Here is a 21,909-nt window from a genome sequence, read left to right on the forward strand (position 1 = left end):
GGCACCAGTAACATATCTACTATAATATGATTTATATGTTGCCTGCAAAAAAAAAAAAAAGTTCTGTCTTTACAGATGGGCCTAACTTTGAATGGAGAATGGATGCATTTTGCAGCCAGATGGTGTAGTTACGACATCCAGGGCCTGATTTAGGTCACGTTAACCAGCCAAACCTCCACACTTCGGCCTTCATTGGAGTCTTTGAGTCCAGAAAGTTTGACACATTAAGGGTGTTACACCTTTGTACAATGAAATTCTGCAGTTGAAATGCAATCATTTCAAAAGGAATCCCTGCAATCTCATGCGAAGGAACATTTCCCCACTGAAGACAGTAGGCCTGTTTTTTGTTTGTTTTAGTGTTTTAACCCTTTCACGCATAGAGGTCACTACAGTGTACAGTTAATTCAAAAAGCCATTTTCTTGTTTGCATGGGTGTTATTTGCATAGTTGCACATCAACCACTACAATGGGCACACTAGTGCATCCTCCTATACACTGCCACCAAGTGGCGAGTCGTTGTATGGCCCGTAATGTTTCACTAAGCATTCGAGAGAGAATGGCTCCCGTCTCTGTAGATACACTAGTAGCGTAGTGTTGATTGGTGATGCAAAGAGCAAAAATTGACATGAATTGCTTTAGCAGCGGAGTACCTGTACAGCCAAAGAAGCAGAATAGGTCTGAAGGTAGATGTCAGAAAGACTGACAGAAAAATCAAGCAAGAAAAGTGCTCAAGTAATGCCCAAGTTGCTTCTTTTTTCATTGGCCCGGTGGCAAAAGGTGTCCAAATCACCCTGAATTCACCCCTGTACTTCAACCCCTATGGTGTGGGTGGTAGTAAGGAGAAGATCATTTATTATCATTGCCATCCACTGCCAAACCTGTGTACAAAAGTACAAAATAGCTGTACCAGTCGAACGTCATAGATCACAACAGTGTTTCAGACAGATTTTATTTCTTAATTTTCCAAAGATACATTTAATCCTGGTTTTAAAGTTATTCCTCAAACAATAAATTGCTTTATTTAAATGTCGAGTGTTACATCACAGTGTTTATTAAAGATTAGCCTTATATGAGATGAAGCTATTGGCCTATATACTAAATAAGCGAGATCTTTTTTTTTTTCAAAGATCAACTTCAATCAGTCGACAGGACTTGTTTACTGAGGAGGAGGCCTCTGAATGGAGTCAGAGACTCTCTGGACGAGTTTGGCACACTCTGCCATGTTGAGACGTTTGTCATGATCCTCATCTACATCGTCCATCCATTGCTGAGTCACCATTGGGGTTAAGGTCTACCAAGAGAGTGAGAGAGAATTTTCCGTAAGCCCCATATCTCGATTTACATAAATATCATATAATCATGTTTGCTGATTTATCTATGATTTGAGAAAACGTATACAGACCTGGATTGCCCTTCCAAACTCGATCAGCATCATTTCAAAGACCTTCGGCCCGTCCAGAAGGAGGGTCCCACCCTGAGTGTAGAATGTGCAGATCTCATTTCCAATGCTAGGAGGAGGTGGAGGAGTTGCTTCTATAATATCAGAAAGAGAAAGCCAATTAAAATGTTTTAGATCCATAGGAAAAAGAGATCATGACTAAATGACAAGGCAAAGCACTGAAATAAAATGAATTGTGATTAAGACTAGAAAGTAATAGTTCAGTATGATTAGATTAGAGACTCACCCTGAGCGTGGACCACAACAGCCAGCACACACAGGCTCAACACTGCCACCAGCTGGACATAATTTGCCATTGCTGCAGATGCTTTACAAGAACGGGTCTGTCAGTTGAAGAGAGGCTGTAAAAGAAAAGAGAAGAAAATGAGGAATTATTGAGAGCAGCGAGTCATTATGTGGATTTAATTTATATGTGGAAATGTTAGTACATTGCTTTTGCTAGTACATTGGTCCATGAATAATTTTTTTTAAACATTTATTGTAGCTTATGGCTTTTAAATCTCTGTTAACTTACGGTATTAATTAAATAAACACTTCTTTTATTAATTAATTTGATATTGATGTGTAATTCCGCTTTATAAAAAATAATAATTTGTAAATAAATAAATACATTTAACTGATTTTATTTTTTGCATCATGTTTATGTACAACTTTAAAAGTGTGTAGAAAAAAGATAGGCCTACATAAAATTAAATGTTCTCCAGGCAATATTATACTAATTTGAGGTGTTTAATTCATGTCAATTTTTTTATCATAGTGCTTTTCACAATACACATTGTCAAAAATGTGAACATTTTAAAAGATAGTTCACCTTTTTTCTGTCATCACTTATTGTTTCTAACCCATGTTAACTCCTTTTTACTCAGTGGAACATGAAAGGAGAAGTTTGGCAGAATGACAGTCACCATTCTCTTTCTGTATGGAAAAAGATTCTGTCATTCTTCCTAACATCCTTTGTGTTCTACAGAACAGAAGAATGTCTGAAACCTCATGAAGGCGAGGAAATTATAGCCTAACATTTTGAGGTTCATCACCTATAAATATGTAGATATTCATCAGTTTACTTCAATCCTGAACTAGTCAGTGATGATGTTGTAGACATTTAAATTCTATTTTTAAAACAACGCCGATGACAAATTCTTAAAGTGTTACAGTTTAACACAATACTTCTGCAAACTGACCTAACAGGTTAATACAATTATGATATTGTGCAGTGATATGTTATTAATATCTTAAACCAGCATGCAAATGTTAGAGAAATATTATGTTGTTATAGAGTTGATCAAAAAGAAGAAAAAAAAATCAAATAAGCAATAAGGTCACAAATAATTTTCAGAAACGACAAGCATGAGATAAAAAGCTTAAATAAAAAATAACTCTCAGGAGAATGTTCAAATGTATGGCTTGCAGACAACACTGGAGTTTGAAAAGACACCAGAAGGAAACGAACGGTGAAAATGGAAAGAGAGAACAGTTTGTGTTGAGAAAAGTAGACGAGTGCGGGTGCTTCTTACCTGTATCAAGTCTGAAGAGATACTGCCAGCTCTCTGAACAAGGAAATTATAAAAACTAGGCATGTGTGATTTACATATGACCACCTATTTTCACATTTCATAGGAAGAGTGGACACCAAGAGTGGGAGGGAAGAAAAAAAAACAAGTTATGGAGGTGTGGCGTGACTTACTGGTTTGTTGATAGGTTCTTCTTTGTTCCTGATGAATGTCATGGAACATAATGATCTATATCTACACTGTAAAATTTTTGCTGTAGTTATGCAGCTGTTTGCCAGTAACTTACTGTAGATTTAAATTGATGTTATTCACTGGCAACAGTTTGTTCAAAGTTAAATGAACATTAAACATTAACAAGTCTTTGTCTTTACAGAATAAAATGATAAAATAACAATCTAATGCAAAGCATTCTGGGAACCAGAAATCTTCATCAACCTTTTTCTGTTTTTTTCCTTCAGATTTTGGTTCCCAGAATGCTTTGCATGAGGCTGTTATTTTAGTTTTATTCTGTAAAGATAAAGACTTGTTAATGTTTAATGTTCATTTAATTTTGAACAAATTGTTGCCAGTAAATAACATCAATTTAAATCGACAGTAAGTTACTGGCAAGTAGCTGCCAGTAATACTCTAATTTCTACAGATTTTTCTAACAGTGTATCTATCTATATATATATATATATATTTATTTGTTTTTTATTTACTTTTGATGCCAGTGTGAAGGTCATTTTTGAGGACTGCCACATTCATATACATAATGTTGTTGTATGCTGTATGCTTTATGTACTCACACTGGCAGACACACTCTCACATGTAAGTTTCCACTACTGCAGTGCATGAAAATAAACATTGAAATGAGTGAGTTGTACATGTAACCTTAGATCACCTGTGGATTAAACAAAAACTGGACTAACAAGCAGCTTTTTTTACTTTCACTTTAATAACTGACAACAGCCACTATCTATGTGGGACTTTCTGAGTGCCAAACAATTCACATCATACGAAAGAACCTGCTAATAAATGAGAAACTACAGAAATCACAATAAGTGATTTTACCACTATTTAATTTGTTTACGGTTTGCAATTGCCCAGATATGTAGCACACAATTGACTGGGCCTGACCTGATTATATAACTGAATATCTGAGCATAATTTGAAATCCTTGTCAGTTTTGAGTGCAATAGGTTGTAAAGATCACAGGTTTATGTGAGGAATAACTATTTGTTTATCAATAAGTTATGACAACATATGTTTTGACATTGCTTTAACTCATCAAAAAAATTGGTTAAGCAATTTTTTACTTTCAACTATATATAATGCTGTAAACTTCCTTAGGACAGATTCACACAGAATGTGTTTTTGCATTTAAAAACATGAGACGCAGGGCAGTGGAATGGGGAAAAGGCAAGATCTCAAGACGGGGTTTTTTTTTTTTTTTTTATCTTGATTGCTTAACTCTGTGTCATATGCAGGCGCAACAGTCAAACACGTCCATAGAAAGACAATGGAAAAGCAGCACAGTGGAATGCAGAAACGTGTTCTGTGTGAACGGCCCCTTATTCAGAATAAAAATCACGGGGCATGAAAATAATACAAGTGAGAAACATTGATGCTTTATTTCACTTCTGCCATTAGTGTATTTTACAAACATTTTGCCTGTTTTCAAAGGGCCATTTTAAGAAATGCTACATAATATCATCAACATCAATATAAATTCACACAACGAGACCTGAATCTGCAACACTGCACTCAAGTAGCGGAAAACATGGCCAAAACCAGAGCTTTCAGCAACTGTCTTTCTTTATTGCAATAACATATCACGCACTCACACACACGCGCAATAAATACATTTGACGCTCAGCATACAATTCAAAAATGCCCTCTCACATCGACACACACCGACTCACAACTGACAGTTGCACTGTCATAAGCAGCATACACTTCTGAAAAGCAAATTTACCCGCTAAATTGTTGTTGCCATACCCATTCTGCAAAAAAAATTCATAATAATAATAATAATTGATTATGAAAAAAGCCTAAAAAAGTATGAGATGTGTCAAGACTGTTGTGTTTTGAAGATTATTATTTAGGACATTCAAATGGGAGTCGGTTGTATAACATTTGAGCAGGCACCTGTAGGGATCTCACAAAAGCAGGTTTTTTTCACTTTAACTGTCAACCCTGTTTTGGCCCAAACAAACCAAACAGACAAGGTCTCTATGCACAGAACGTGGACTGATACCAATACAGCATGTCCAACCAAGGTTTGACATCTTGGTCGAGTCTCAAAGTAGCAACACAATTCAACGACATCGGGAACTACTTAGAAACATGACACGGTCTCAAATGGATAAGAACTGCAACAGGATCACATGTCAAGACATTTTAACATTCCTGTAAAGAGCACATACATTGTTAATGAATAAATCAAGGTGTATTACTAACTATTAGCACACCCATTTTGGGCGGTTTGCATGCTAACAATGCTGGAAAAGGAGTTTGTAAATAGCGAGGAATCATTTGTTTTCTATAAGAACGTTCTGTCATGAGTGGACCTGAATCATACATGGACTATATTTCCATTGTTTTTGATTTTGTAGCCATGAAAATGAACAATTCCTCATTATTTAATGCTGACCCACATGTTGTTAGCATGCTACATGTTGTTAGCATCCATAACCTTTTTTTAAAGTGTATACTTTGAAATTAAATTTAATCTTAATATAAAATATCATCAGTCAATGCATCATTAGCTATGAAATAAGCTCGTAAACAAAGTCGATAGAAAACGATAAAAGAATATTTGCCTAAAGGTGCTAATTTGGCTAGTTTTAAAGCGATCAGATGTTTCAGTGACTGGCATCGGTGGCACGTGTTTGGATGGTCACTCTTCTTGGCGGGTTCTGCTCTGTACTGCGAATGGCTATTAGCTCCTGTAGCTGCAGAGCCCCTCCGCCAATGAAACAGAAGGCTGGGCAAACAGGGGCGGAGCAATCGACAGTCCCCTCCCACAGCACTCGCAGAGAGTGTGCGTCGTAGAAAGTGAGCCGCCCCTTCTCAAAGTCCAGACACAGTCCGAGGCGAGGTGGCAGGGGGGCGGTGAGAGGGCCAGTAGAAGTGTTAGATGACTTGGGTAGTAAAATCTTGCCCATGCCCATTGTGAGGAAACAGAATGGAGGAGGGGAGTCCTGGGCGTCCTCTGCGCCGCTGTCGTGACCACTGTCTGGATCATACCTAAAGTGAAAATAAAAATAAAAATCATCAATAACATTGCCTTCCTCAGTCAGCTCTAAAGCGTTTAAAAATTCTCTGTTTCTCCTCACCGTGGACTTGCCATGTCTTGTGGAAGATGGAACCACTCCTGCAGTTTTGCTTCAACACCCACTCCCACCTACACACAATGCTTTAAAGGGTTAAGTTCACCCAAAAATAAAAATTGTCCCACAATTTCCTCACCCTCAAGCCATCCTAGGTGTACATTACTTTCTTTACTCTTCCGCCAGAATTTGACTCGTACGGCCGTTAATGGAAGCCAGTGATTATAGTTTATAAAGTTATAAATATGGATATTTTTAATATACACCTAGGATGGCTTGAAGGTGAGTAAATTATGCGATAATTTAAATTTTGGGGTGAAATAACCCTTTAAGGCATAGACATTTTAAAGTTTTTTTGTTTTGTTTTTTTGTATGAATCTATTATTTTTAATATATATATATATATATATATATGAAGAGTTCAGATGCAAAAGCCTCTAAGTGCCATCTGAAATTTTCTTCTAGAATTATCATTTTTATAAAGCTTGTATATTTAAGTTAAGTAATTTCACTTAAATGACAATTAATAGGTAATCTTCATTGCCATTTAAGTGAAATTATTGAACTTAAATATACGAGCTTGATAAAAATGATCATTCTAGAAGAAAATTTCAGATGGCACTTGGAGGCTTTTGCATCTGAATTCTTCATATATATATATATCCAAAAACTTCAGGAAATGGAAAAAAAAAACTATTTTCTTAAAATAATAAAACACTGTGTTGTCAAAGTTGATACTGTGGACTCATGTAGGGTCAGACAAACACAGAGGTGTAAAGTACAGGTTCAGAAAGTCAAAGTCCTCCTCAGTGTTTTGTCCCAATCACCTGGATTTGCTAATAGAGATCGCTAAGACATGTGACCAAATGGGCGGCAACCTCTTCAGAACGCAAAGAATTATGGGTATGTTTGGCCAGGCTGGCATAGCAGGCAAGTGTTCTGGCATGAAAATAATGAAAAATTAGCGTGAAAAACAGAATATAATCCTACAAAATGCAGGCATCTTGAACACTGCGTTCTTCCCTCCATGCAATGAAGTTTGGCGCCTTATGTTTGTGCCGCGGATTCCCAAAATGCTTTGCGTTCACCACTGGGAATATGTCATGATGACGTCACATTAGCAATCCTTATTAGCAGTTTTTCAGCCAGGAGATAGAACTAATTAGTGAAATCAGCTGGTTGAGTTCATGGGTGGAATAAACATATGGCAGGACTTTTACTTTCTTACCCCTGGACTTTACACCTCTGGACATACGAGGTTTGGTCACAAGTTATTTTTTTAATTCTTTTCATTGGTTAAATATTTGCAAAAACCACAGAGAGGTGTACAGGGTGACAAATAGTAATTATTTATAAAAGTAATAATAAAAAAAAGACAAAATATGGAGATTAGAGGTTTCCACCCACCCGACAGTAACGATATTTTATTTTATTAATATATATATAAAGGATTAAAGGATATATAAATAAAGGATATATAAATATATTTAAAGGATTAAAGGTTGAAAAAGTTTAATTCTTGAAAAAAAAGTGAGTAAATTGTATTATTTAATATAACAAAAACATTCAATATTAAAGACAAATATAAAAAAAATATTACAACTGTTTGCAAAATTAGCTGTACACTGCTCAGACATTTGGGGTTGGTAAGATTGTTAATGGTTTTGTTGGAAGTATTTTATGCTCACCAAAGCTGCATTTATTTGATAAAAAAAAACAGTAAAAACAGTCATAGACAGTTAATTACTGTTATAAACAGTAATTCATTCCTGTGATGGCAAAGCTTAATTTTTTTGGCATCATTACTCCAGTCTTCAGTGTCACATGATGCTTCAGAGATCATTCTAATATGCTGATTTGCCTCTCAAGAAAAATGGTTCTTATTATCAATGTTGAAAACACTTGTGCTGCTTAATATTTTTGTGATATGATACATTTTGGGATTCTTTGATAAATAGAAAGAATTTATTTGAAATAGAATGTTTTTGTAACATTATAAATGTATTTAATGTCAATTTTGATCATTTTAATGCATCCTTGCTGAATTAAAAGCAGACCTGCAAACTCCTCAGACTAAAAAAGGTGACAGTGTCTGTCCGGGGGGGGGGGGGATGATGGCATGTTTTTTTTTGCTACATGCCATGGGATTAATCAATGCATGCTGATGAATAATGTATAATAATAATAATAATTAATCTGCATACCCTAGTTTTGCACTGATGTAAAAAGACTGACAGTGACACAATAAGACCTCATGTTAGCAAAATGTTTTAATCTTTTAACTCTTAAAAAAAATAAAAAAAACCTCTTAAAAAAACATGTATGTTCTTTAATGTTTGATTATAATTTTACGGTCTTCACATAGGGATGGGAATTGATAAGATTTTATCAATAATAATGCCACTGACGATTCTGATTATCGATCCAATTCTTTATCGATTCTCTTATCGATTCTTGATAGCACTGTGTGGAAAAATGTGGTCATATGCTTTTTTTTTTTTTTAAACAAGTGGTTTTCTTTATTTTGAAGTTTAAGCTTGAGTTAGCAAACTGTACTTTTTTATATAATTTATGTAATAAATATAACCTTATTGTAAAGTGTTACTGATTAGTTACACCGATTCAGACGTCTCCTGAGTTCACTGTTGGAAAGATTAGTTGTTTTAACCATTCATTAAAATGAATCGGTTCAAAGGAGTCATTAGTTCGCGAATTGGACGTGTCGTGCGCGTTGTGTGATTATGCCAGCAGTTAGGACACTGACATCCAAGATTTGTGTCAACATAAAAACATTTCATCACTGTATAGTTTTATTTCGTTTAATTAAAGTGTTGTTTAAGTCAGCTGAATGTCCAGAACGCTTTTCAGAGAAGATAAGGAAACTTATTTAGCAAAATTCACACCCAGCAGTAATTCAGAAAAAAAGGTCTTTCGACCTTTTACCACGGTGTCGATTTATTTTTGATTAATATGTGCGTGCGAGGGAGAGAGAGCAACACAGCGCCTAGTTTGGAGACGGTGAAGTCGTTTACACAGAGAGTGCGCGCGCGCGACCGGCTCTCTCTCTCTCTCTCTCTCTGCTCGTTCTTTCAGTTAAACATACACCCTGTCACAAACGCAGCCGTTCATCTACATTACTCACCGATCAAATAAGACTTTGGCGGGACAAAAAATCATTTTGGTGGGCGCTAAAATGCAGGAAAATTCATGCGCGAGTTTCCATTAGACTCGCACGGTAGCCAGCCGTCTCATCAAATTGTGAGCTCAGCTCAGTTGACGCTGTGTGCTTCAAGATTCGGACACAAGTCCTAAGATTCCAATTGGTCAAGAGAAAAAGTGCTAAGATTCCGATTGGCCCAGAGAAATGTCAATTATAAGAATTATCCAATAATGTTTCGCAATTCTAGCCTGCATGGCAGTTACTGTGAGAAACAATATACCCCCCCCCCCCCCCCCCCCCCCCGAAAAAAAAACTCTCCGGTTCTACGCGATTCACGTAAATGACCCAATTGACCAAGAAAACGGCGATTGTCGCCGAAAAGCGACAAGTTTGCAGGTATGTAAAAGGATTCATTTTCTGCTGAATGGTAGTGTATGTTCACCTTAACCAGGTAGGATCCAGGCTCCACTGAGCATGCCCAGTAGTGTCGTCCCTGTGTGATAGAAACATCGGCCACAAGGAGGTCAGAGGTGAGGTGACATGAGGTAAGGACCCGATCAGCTGCCTGCAACAGGGTCATCCCAGGGACACTCCGGGCATACGTCTGCCCTTTCCCCAGCGCCACCCGCTCCGCATGCAGGCCCCAGCGCGAATCCAGGCAGAACGACAACACTGAGATTGAGGTTTTCAGGAGGAGAGGAGTGGAGGATAGGGTTGGAAAGGTCAGGTCATAGGGTTAGGGCAGAACACAAAGCGAAAAGAGGATGAGGGAGTGAAACAACATATAAATAGAAGATAGAAAGAAACAGAGAGGGGGGATATGTATGGATAAGCATAAAAGGGAAGAAATGGGATAGGAAATTTGGAGAAAAGAGGGGAAACAAAGAGGACAGCAGGAACATTGTACATATTCCAGGACTCTAGGATTCAGAGGAGATTGAGCAGCTGATATTCCAGTTAAATAGGAATACAAGTCAAAGAGATAACAGCGGAGATAATAGGAACAAAGGCAGGTGGAGAATAACAGGAAGTACAAGGAGAAATAATAAAGAGAGAAGAGCAAAAAAAGAGATGTGTCAAAGAGTTGTGGATAAGCACTGAGAAATATACTAGTGATAAGCAACAGAATTAACTATGAGAGAAAACAAAAAAGAGAATATGATATGCATAAAATACCACAAAACAAGAACAGGTTCAGTTTGATGTAATAGAACTGTGATATGAATGGATCAATTAATGATAGATAGATATACAGTGAATGAATGGATGGATAGATAGATAAATAAATGGATGGATAAATATAGGAATAGAGGATGTAAATTCCAAGTCAACAAAGTAGAATGACTGGAAAAGATGCTAAACAAAAACGAAGCATTCAATATGTGAGAAACTGGGGAGCTTGAGGAAAAACAAATGTCTCTGAATAACTCATATTTTGAAGTGGTTCAAATGCAAGTGTGTTTGTATATTTGTGAGTGGATGTGTCTTACCAGGTGCAGGAGGTGTGTGTAGATACACCTCCTCACTGTACTCCCCAAACCCTGCCTTATTACAGCCTCGAACTCTCAGGACATACACACTGTCCATCTCTAGCTTGTCAATCACTGCACTGGTCCCGCCCACATCATCAAGACGCTGCCAAGTACAGTGTGTGCCATTACTTCCTGAGCTTCCGTCAGACCAGACTCTGCCCCATAATGCTCCAGCTCCGCCCACTTTCCTCTGATACTCCACTGAGTAGTGCCAGGCGGGGGCGGAGTCCTGTGGGAGGCGCCAGCACAAATAGAGCTCGTTATAGGCCAGGGTCTTTTGAGTGTCAATCACAGGAGCCAATGGGGCTGCAGAAGGAAAAAGAGCGGTCGAGTCAAGTAAGACGTGAATTCAGATTGTTACCTTGTTAACCTAGAAAACCAACTCAAGGTATTTACGGATTTTGAAAATGGAGTTTTTATGAAAACCTTGTATAAAGTCCATGCTGCTAAGTGCTGTGAGTTCTCTGGAGACGTCTATTTGAAAGTGTCGAAACGAGGGATCAGCAGATAGAGAGAAATGCTGAAGATGTTCTATTGCTTTTACCAGTCTGAGAAGAAGAAAGATAAAAAATCAAGTAAAACTTAAATGAATATAAAGAAGCTCTCTGTAAACCAATTGACTATGTGTAACATAATCTTCCAACGTTTGTGTGCCTTCAATGGAAACGCACAATAGGCTATTGTGGGTTTCGTATTTCATAAATGAACCGATTCACGCAATCCCGGCAACAAACACCCTCAAACACAGTCTAACCTGTTGTGCGTGACTCTGGCGGCCTGCACAAAGCACGGCTGGTCGGGTTCCTTAAGAAGCTCCTGTGTGTATGTGAGCAGCCCTGCATTTTCCAAAAGACTCTGTTTTTCTGAGAGTTGTGCATTCAGAGCCCCTGCCCGCTGCGCACGAGCCCCCTCCATCAACATGGCCAAAGCCCCCTGACGCTCCGCCAGCACACCACGCAACTCACTCACACACTGATTCAACTGCTCCTTAGCCACTACGCTGTTCACCTGAGCACAGAGGGAAAGAGATTGAGCAGGACAGAAAAAGGGAAGAGCGAAGCTTGACATATCTTTTTAAACATCATAAATATATATATATAAAAAATATATATTTATTTTATAATTAATATATTAAAATGTTTACATAAAATAATATAAATATTACATTAAATCATATTTTAAAATAAATTATTATCATTATTTAATTTTGCATATTTTTCACAATGAATCTTGATCATGCCCCACCATCACATTTGGTCATCATTATTTTTCACAAATAAATTTACACTATAACACCACTGAAAAAACACAGGATACTCCTGGAGAGATAGTGAACTATTATCCGTCTTTAGATTTAATTTCCATATATAAAATAAACATGAAGGCTGCACCAGAAATCGCATACTTCCCTACTATATAGTAGACGAAAAACTGTATGTGACAAACTCATAAAAGAGTAGGCAAAAAGCACCCGGATGACCAACTACTTCCGGCGGGATTCTTAAATGTGCATACTGTGGGCACTTTACTATCCCATGAGGCCACGGAAAAGGATTACATCGCAGTGAAGCGACATACCTGACGCTGATAATGACAACATAGCGAATGTAGTATGTCCAGATGACATTCATACTATATAGAACACACCTTATTAGCGGCCGTGAAGTAATCACTTATTCAAAAGAAGTACCTACTCAAGAGAGTATGCGATTTCGGATGCAGCCTATGTCTTTTTAAATGTAATACATATTTTAATAATTTAATATCTAAATATTTAATTTATTTTAATTTATATTTAAAATATTTACATAAAAATGTATATTAAATCTAAATAAATAATAATAATTTAAAAATAAAGTATTAATATAAATAGTAATAATAATTTGATAATAATTACTTTCCAGAATGAATCTTGGTCAACCCCACCATCACATTTTTTTAAATCACATATTTCAGTTATTATGATATTCAATATTTTGCAATTTCTTCAATTTTTTCATTCTGACTGTTAAAAGTCTATAACACCAAAAAACCACACAAAAAAAACACAGGACATTGACAAAACAACTGCTGGATCCGGTTGAAATCCTGCAACTTCATCCTCGCTCTGTTTTCACACCATTCGTATACTCTAGGGTGAAGTATTTGTCTCATAAACACTCAAAGTATAATTAAAACACCAATGCTGTGTACCTCTGTCTGAGCAATGCCGCTTTCTACTTGGGTGATCTGTGCCTGTATAGAATCCTGATTGCCCAAGATGTAGTTCATTTCCTTGGTGATCTTCTCCTGTGATTTCACAACATGGAGAAAGATGAGTTACGTTAAACACCGACAACACTGTAGAGCTTCTGCTAGCTGCCTAGTCATTGAGGAAATCCTTTCCCTTCTACCCTTGATCACTTAGAGATGTGCAGGGCTAGAGCTTAGAAAGATTAGCCCAAATAACCATTTTATACAGGAAAGAAGGGCATGTTGGGCATTATTACGTTGTTTATAGTCTAAAGATTCAGCTCTATAGAGCATACAAGGAACGGATACCTTTAGAGTTTGGTAAGCCAACGCAATAGGAATGATCTTGTGTCCACTGTGGGCCCGACGGAGTTTACAAAGCGGACACAACAGATGCTGACATGACCTGCAGTAAAACTGTAACCTCTCCTGCTCATGTTCCACACAAACTAATACCTGCAAGTGAGTGAGAGAGAGAGAGAAGATAAATGGACAGGGGAAAAGCCCGAGAGGGGGGGAAATGAGATTAAGGAGAACTTTGGAGACTAATATGTTTATCAAAAATCCTCTGTGTTGACTGCTGTGGAAAAGGACAATATTTTAATGTTATTTGCATGTGGTTGATCTATTTAGTCACTACTCACTATATACTCAATACTTTAGTCAGTGTTTTGTGCTATTTAAAGGACATTTATGTCAAAACAAACTTGTATGTCTTCATGTTTTTGTGACAGACTAGGCCTATATAATGGACAAAAATGTTCTACATAAATATTAATAATGCAAAATAGTGTTTTATTGTTTTGTAATGATGAAATGTGTTTTATTTATTGTAATATTGTTTTATTTTAATATATTTTAAAATGTAATTTATTCATGTGATGGCAAAGCTGACATTTTTAGCATCATTACTCCAGTCTACAGTGTCACATGATCCTTCAGAAATCATTCTAATGTACTGATTTGCTGGTCAAAAAAACATTTCTTATTATCAATGTTGAAAAAAAAAAGTGCTGCTTAATATTTTAAGCAGACACATACTTTTTTTTTTTCAGGATTCTTTGATGAATAGAAAGTTCATAAGAACAGCATTTATTTGAAATATAAATCTTTTTTGTAACATTAAAAATGTCTTTACTGTCACTTTTGATCAATTTAAGGCATCCTCGCTAAATTAAAGTATTAATGTCTTACAACAGCAAAATGGTATATATTGATTTTGAATGGTACATATTCTGTTCAATTGAATTCACATTCAGTTGTATAACGCTTTTCACAATATGTATCGTTTCAAAGTAGCTTTACAGAAAAAAACATGCATCTACATTACATTTTAGAGTGATCTGTTATCAGAGGTGACTGTGTCCAATTAATGTCCATATTTCAGAAATGTACAGTTCTAAGATAATACAAATCACGCAGTTAGCTAACATCATGTATTCATTTTAGGCAGAAACTATAAACTCGAGTAATTAGAGTAATTATTACAAGTTGTGAACATAATGATTACAATATATTGAAAATTTGGCAGTGGTGCTTGTTGACTCAGAGTTGATTCTGAAATATATGGCTGGTACATTTTTTCAAAACACTGAAAAAAAATATATATATATATATATTGGACCCTGGATATATATATATTGGACCCTGGATATATATATGTATATATATATATATATTTTATACATATAAGACCCTGTATATATATATATATATATATATATATATATATATATATACTGTATATTGGACCCTGGATGTAAACACGGTACGATCTGGAGTTAAATGTTTGACTCAATGACTCTCCTTTCTTTGTGTTTGTGGTGATCCTCTCTCAGAAGGGTCCCGTATGCTCTTACCTTGGGTCTGAAGCTGTGTGTGGGCATGATGTGTTCGTGTTGGGCTCGTGGTGTGCCCCAGGGGTGGTACAGTTTGAAGCACTCATTACAGAAGTTGGACCTGCAGTCGGCGCAGCCTTTGGTGGCGTCCAGAGCCTGAGGAGGTTTACAGAACTGGCACATGACTGCCATGCTGCCAAGACTTACTGTCCGCCTGTACCTACACACATGGAGAAAGAGAGACATCGGTCATCTATTGTGCACTGAGGCTAATTTGAAAAGCAAACACGTATGGCTCGGGTTACATGTACGCATGATTGTTTAATTGCATTATATATTTGTATGTGTACTGTGGCCAGCAGGACGAGGCGTGATCATCAAATAACATTAAATAAAACAGTCCAGGCCTGGTCCTCTCTCGATCTCCACTGTCGTCGCTCCTCCTTTTATGCCTCCGCACCTCCGTGAGAGATAAGAGACCGTATCATCAATCACGTCACCGGCCTCGCGCCGTTCTCCCACAGCCCTCTGCCTCGTCCTGCTCGCCACATGTACATCAATTATAGTGTGTGTTTGTTTGTGTGGTGTAAATGTAGCTCAGCTGCCCAAAGACTGCATAAAAACAAAGCATCAGATAGAATCACTTACATTCAGCTTCCTCTCACAACTTCTCTTTTAAAGGAAAAGTTCAACCAACAAATGTTCACCCTCACTGTGTTTTTTACTACACATCTAAGAGGAGAGAACGTTGTATTACCTAACTTTAGAATTAATTCATTAATTGTATTTATTATAGATGTTAAAAGGATGTCTCTATTAATTAAAAAAAATATATATATATATATATATATATATATATATATACATATAATATATATATATTAAATGTCTTTTTAATGTTTTAACTATGACTTTTGCCTCAATAAACTTCTAATTACTGCTTATTAATAGTTAGTAGGGTCGTTGTTAAGTTTAGGTATTTAAGTATTAGGTATATGGATAAGAGTGACTAGAACATTCTTCTCCTTTTGTGAGAAATTAATTTAGGTTTTGAATAACATTTTTGAATTTTGAGTCAAATATTTCTTCTCTTGCTTCTCTTTAGTTATAATTGAGTCTTGTGGTGTTTTAGGGCCAGATTTGCTCATGCACATTTTTACTTTATGGAATGGAGCCATGCAAGCTGTTTACTGGAAGGAAGAAACTAAATATTTTCTCTGCCTTCTCTTGACCTCATTTTGCTATGCCAGTAAGGTGATTTGATTGGTCCACGTAGTGAGACTGCGTGAGAATATTCAAACAACTATCAACCCCTATGGTGATGTGTCTATGAATAGACGCAAGTTCAGAACATCTGATGTATTGTTCAAAACCAGAAGAACAACATTACAGTAAGTTACTGGAATTACATTTCAATGTAGCTCAAGTTAATAAAAGCAGGAATTCTCTGAGGAAGTGTGTGTGTGTGTGCGTGTGTGCGTGTGTGTGTGTGTGTGAGACCTCTCCACTATGCGCTCCAGCGTGAGGTTTCTCAGACAATCTGCAAGCCCTCTCTCTCCCAGCTCCACATCTTTTCCGCAGGTGGGACAGGGGAACAGCATTATCACGGGAGGGGTGTCTTTACGCCTCCGTCCTGGATGTGTTCCACACACTGCACAAAAAGAAGGAGAGATGCAGATAGAAAAAAGCACATTAAAGCTTCTTTAAGCCACTATAAATCTAAGGCAGGAAGAAGAAAGGAAAAGCTAATCAATGCCGAAAGAGAACCGAATCCAGAGGCCCCGTGTGTGCTGACACATTCAGAATCAGCCCATCACGACGGCTGCTACATTTAAACACACACGCACCTGCAAAGTGCTGCAAAGACGCAATACATCTGAATGATACAGTAGCATCTATGAACTTTTGCACAGAGAAAAGTTAGTTAAACTATGCTAAAGTTACATCACGATGTCATAGTTTTTAAATGTAATTTAATCTGGGCCTGGTTTCACAGACAGGGCTTAGATTAAGCCAGTATTAGTCTTTAGTTTAATTAAGACATTTAAGCAGCTTTTATAAATGTGCCTTTAAAAAAAACATTACTGATGTGTATCTTGAGACAAAACAAAACATATTTTCAGATACTGTATGTCAGTGCTAAAGTTGCTTTCAGTTAAAACAGCTCAAACACGCATTTTAGTCTGGGACTAGACTTAAGCCTCGTCTGTGATACTGGGGATAATTAAATCATTTTTTAATAAGTAATTTAATTAAATAAATAAATATATAAATGATTTTGAAATAAATATTATGAAAATACAACCAAATAAATGATTAAACTGCCGTGCCTTATTTTAAGCATTATTAAATATAATTAAATAATCAAATTATTTAAAATAAATAATTGATATGATTCATTTTAATGCCTAAAATAATTAATAAATTATAATTATTAAATGATGATCAAATAAATAATCAAATGGACATGATTAATTGAATTGAGCTGAAATTACGTGATTATGGGAGATTAAAAAGCCCACAAAAATATACAAATACAATTAGTTATCAGGTAAAATGGTAAATAAACTAAAATTCAAAAGTTTGGGTTAGTTAGACTTTTTAAAAGAAAGAAATAGTTGTGTTCATCAAAGAATCCTGAAACAATGTATCTGTTTTCATAAATATCTTAAGCACAACAACTGATAATAATAAGATATTTTTCTTGAACAACAAATCACTCAGCATATTATAATAATTTCTGACGGATCATGTGACCCTGAAGACCGGAGTAATGATGCTGAAAATTCAGCTTTACCCATCACAGGAACAAATGACATTTTAAATATATTAAAATAGAAATTTCACAATATTGCACTTTTTACTGTATTTTGAATCAAATAAATGCAACCTTGGTGAGCAATACATTAAAAAATAATACCATGCCCAAACTTTTAAATGGTAGCGTACAGTTTAGTGGTCAGTATAAAAAAAAATACTTGACTGCAGAACTGACCGAATGATTGACAAATCAGAACCGAGCATCTCAGAGAGCCGTGTAATAAGTTGACAGCACACCTGATTTTGATCTCAGTGTCTATTAAGGAACACACAAACCTGTTCTGATCACCCGGTCTAGGCGGTCTGTTTTGGGTGGAGGTCGACGTGTCTGTCGGGGAGAGCGTGTGTTGGGGCTTGAGGTGGGTGTGTTGGGCTCTGGGGGGAGCTCGGGGGGCGGGTATCCTCTCTGAACCAAGACTTCTGCCGCACAGAGCACACACACGCTGTGCATACATGGCAACACTATCGGCTGCTTCACCATCTCCTCACACACGGGACAGTGCAGCTCTCTCTCTATACTCTTCATATTAGACTAGACAGAGAAAGGGACAGTTTTAACAATATTTACCAGAGGAAAACACGCAATCAAACATGCAAGCACAGACAACACTCTCTCTATATATACATTATCGATTATGTTGATATTTATAGACAGATCATAACCATATATCCAGTTTCAGAGGTAAAGGCTTTAATATATAATATAATATAATATAATATACATCATTCCTGATGTTACATGTGCAGTTTCATGTTTTTGAAGCACCACTGTAAGCTTTATTTTTATTTTAGCCTATACACCAGGGATAGGCAACTCCGGTCCTGGAGGGCCACTGTCCTGCAGAGTTTAGCTCCAACCCTAATTAAACACACCTGAACAAGGCAATCAATGTTTCAGGATTACTAGATAGATACAGGCAGGTGAGTTTTTATCAGGGCTGAAGCTAAACTCTGCAGGACAGTGGCCCTCCAGGACCGAAGTTGCCTATCCCTGCTATACACTGTAAAAAAACACACAAAGATTATTAGAGTGCATTTCACAGGAAAATACAATTTCATTTTTTCTACTTTATAATTTTATATTCAATTCAATGTGTCACAATGTGCAGTTTCTTTGTAAGTATTTGTGAAATTTACCAGACATTTTTACACCATTTTTTTCTTAAATGTATTTGGAGTGTTTTTTTGTTTTGTTTTTTCATTTCAATGACTGAAATTGATTATGGATTGTGCTATGGACTGAGTTTTTTCTAAGGTAAACATTATGGGCATAAGTTGATCAGTATGAACGTGTCATAAAAGTCAGAATATTTGCATATCAGGAAAATTATGTAAATGCCAAAAACAACATACACAAACAGTCTTGTTGTTTATTAAAAGTGTAGTCAATACTTCCTTTCTTTCTAGTTTTGCTTACAAATGTCCCCAGTAATGGAAATAGCCTACTTTTATGGAACATTCAAATCATGAATTCTGCTATGTATTCACACAAATGACTGATATTAGCTACATTTTATCGACAATTGAGATTTACGAGTTTAACTTGTTTCTGTGTTACAAATCTGTTCAAATGTGTTAGTCATCTTTGGTCTTTAACTTGGCTGGAAGTACAAGAAAATCATTCCTCAAACTCGAAAACCTTGATGTTGGCTTCTGTGATACAGACTAAGTTCACGCACATCTTGTTTATTTACATTCCTACCACCGAAGTTTCATATCTGGCATAAGGAAGTTAACATTTGAATCACTTTTTTTTTGTATTTGATCATACTCATAAACAACCATTCATTCTACACCACTGGAATCTAAATTTAAGTCGGTTTCTGGAAGTAAAAATCCCATTCATTTTCTCCACAGGGAAATTGATTTTAAAGGATAACTTATAAATCTTTAAAGACAGACCTGCTGTGAGCTCTGAGGTTGTTAATCGATGGTATGCTTTTGACAAACCGGTTAGTCCATATTATTTCAACTTATTCTTTAAATAATCATGTTTAACAGTGGAATTCCTGCTGAAAAACTACATTACTCTTGATTCCGCAGAGAAATCTACACCGCGAATGACTTCAGTCTTACACTCAAACTAACTCAAACTATATTGTTTCTATACATAATCAACATCTTGTTTTTTGTGTTTGTTTGCTTGACTTGCTTTATTATCTGTTCAGATTTCCTGGACAGAAATTCATCTTTAACGCTGGCATAAAAAAAAAAAATACGTCAGACAATACTGTACATCCACAGTATATATAAATTATATTATATATTATATTAAACCAATGGTTTTATATTTCGTCATTGTTTGTAAATAAATTGTCTTTCGCAGTTGTAGTTATTTCCCTCACTAAAGCTGTTAAATACACAGTCTTGTACCTTTTTGTCCGATTTTCAAAAAGATTTGCCTTACATTAAACTTTGTAAGGTTGTTATTCAGCTTGTGATCAGTATGGTCCATGGCTTATAACTCTTAAACAAAAACTTTTAAAAAATCTCTATGGTAAAAATAAATGGGGAAATATATTTCTAGAACCAGGCTGCTAAAAAATGTAGTCATTAGTCTCCATCATTTAATAAAAAAGAGGGTTTCCCTACTGAAAAAGAAAATGCTGACATGTACAGCTGTCCCAGTCAGGCATGTGCTCAGCTGGTTTGGCTGGTTAGCAGGATGATCTAGAAGCCTGACAAAATCAATTTAAGCTATTTTAAGCTGTTTTATGTTCAGTATCAGGCAATTATTTTCCCCAGAGCTGACAGCGTATACATTTTATTCTGTCAATAAGCCATTGAAATAATTAAATTCTCCAAGCTGTCTTCTGTTCCTCTCTTTTTTACACTGACTTTAGTTTTTTTCCAGACGTTTCCCACAGCTCGCGACCTCAGCCCTCTTGCATCCCCGTCTCTATGGCAACACACATCCTGTCGCGCGACAGCAACTCACTGATAACAAGGCCTTTTCCGCTTCTTATAGATTTTTAAAGGCTCCTCTATTTTTCCTTTACATCTTCTCTAAGAATGTAATCAATTAATATGTAGCATCAGCGTCTGATCTGCATCAATCATGATTCTAAGTTAGACTAAATGCGTCAATCTTGTATTGACGGGGAAAAAAATATTCTGATATTATATTAGGCCTACACGCTTAAGAGCAAATAAATCATTCATAACAGAGGAAAAGCAGCCGTGGCCTACACGCGCTTTAGCAGAAAAAGATGAAAAATATACTCGCTTTCTGCTTACAGGTGTTATTCATATCGAGCAAATATGCTCTCAGTAAAGAATGTGGTTTATCTTATCTAATTGAACAGTTTTTATTTTATTTTATTTTGAATTATTATTATTTTCTTTTTAATGTTAGATTTGGGCATGGAAAACACTCAAATGTCCCATTTAGCCTAAAGCTGACCGTAAACATTGCATTCGTGTGTTAAATAACAGCCGCGTGCAAATGACAGATAACGTGTAAATATGTGGTTTTAATAATGCAAATGTACTTACGCTTATACGCACGAGGGCGTCCATAATGGATGTAAAGGTTTGCAACTCCGCATCTGCCATTGCTGAACTATGCCGATTGTTAGATTAATAGCAAATGAAATAAACGCTATTATCGAGCGTTTTTTTCTACATATAGAATCATTTAAACAACTAACGGTTTATAAGATCAGAACTCCCCGAAATAAAACAAAATGGTTGAACGTGCAAATGAAATTGACGGCTGTTAAACCTTTACGTTATAATATTATTATTTGTGTCTAAGAGAGGTCCAATTTAACGCAATCCATGTTGATTTAGGGGGGTTCCAACAGTGCTTGCTGAGGTCTATTCTGACGGATGTTGAGCCATCCGATGGATGTTGTGAGGTGTTCAGGGGGAGATCAGTAAAGAGCATGCGCGTGGATGCTGAGCTGAGCATGCATGAGAGCCGCTTGGGTGGTTTTTACAGTCTACGGTAGAAAGATGGATATAATATAATATAATATAATATAATATAATATAATATAATATAATATAATATAATATAATATAATATAATATAATATAAT

General features: G+C 36.2%; 2 protein-coding genes across 2 annotated transcripts; both read right to left on the reverse strand.

The window, feature by feature from the left end:
• Positions 1-360: 360 nt before the first annotated feature.
• Positions 361-3,084, reverse strand: LOC311275827 (uncharacterized protein). The gene is made up of 4 exons (XM_084385079.1): positions 2,974-3,084; positions 1,686-1,800; positions 1,403-1,533; positions 361-1,291 (listed from the first exon to the last, which is right to left on the reverse strand). Exons 2-4 carry the CDS (start codon positions 1,753-1,755, stop codon positions 1,157-1,159), a joined length of 336 nt encoding a protein of 111 aa, XP_084241205.1. The 5' UTR covers positions 1,756-1,800; positions 2,974-3,084; the 3' UTR covers positions 361-1,156.
• A 1,078-nt stretch (positions 3,085-4,162) lies between these two features.
• trim46a (tripartite motif containing 46a) lies at positions 4,163-21,732 on the reverse strand. Its single transcript, XM_084435306.1, has 12 exons — positions 21,362-21,732; positions 18,143-18,398; positions 16,547-16,697; positions 15,068-15,266; positions 13,518-13,664; positions 13,170-13,265; positions 11,731-11,984; positions 11,403-11,524; positions 10,935-11,282; positions 9,887-10,116; positions 6,291-6,358; positions 4,163-6,201 (listed from the first exon to the last, which is right to left on the reverse strand). Exons 1-12 carry the CDS (start codon positions 21,419-21,421, stop codon positions 5,817-5,819), a joined length of 2,316 nt encoding a protein of 771 aa, XP_084291432.1. The 5' UTR covers positions 21,422-21,732; the 3' UTR covers positions 4,163-5,816.
• Between the last annotated feature and the right edge of the window lie 177 nt (positions 21,733-21,909).

Source organism: Rutilus rutilus (genome assembly GCF_951802725.1).
Source record: "Rutilus rutilus genome assembly, chromosome: 17".
Taxonomy (NCBI): domain Eukaryota; kingdom Metazoa; phylum Chordata; class Actinopteri; order Cypriniformes; family Leuciscidae; genus Rutilus; species Rutilus rutilus.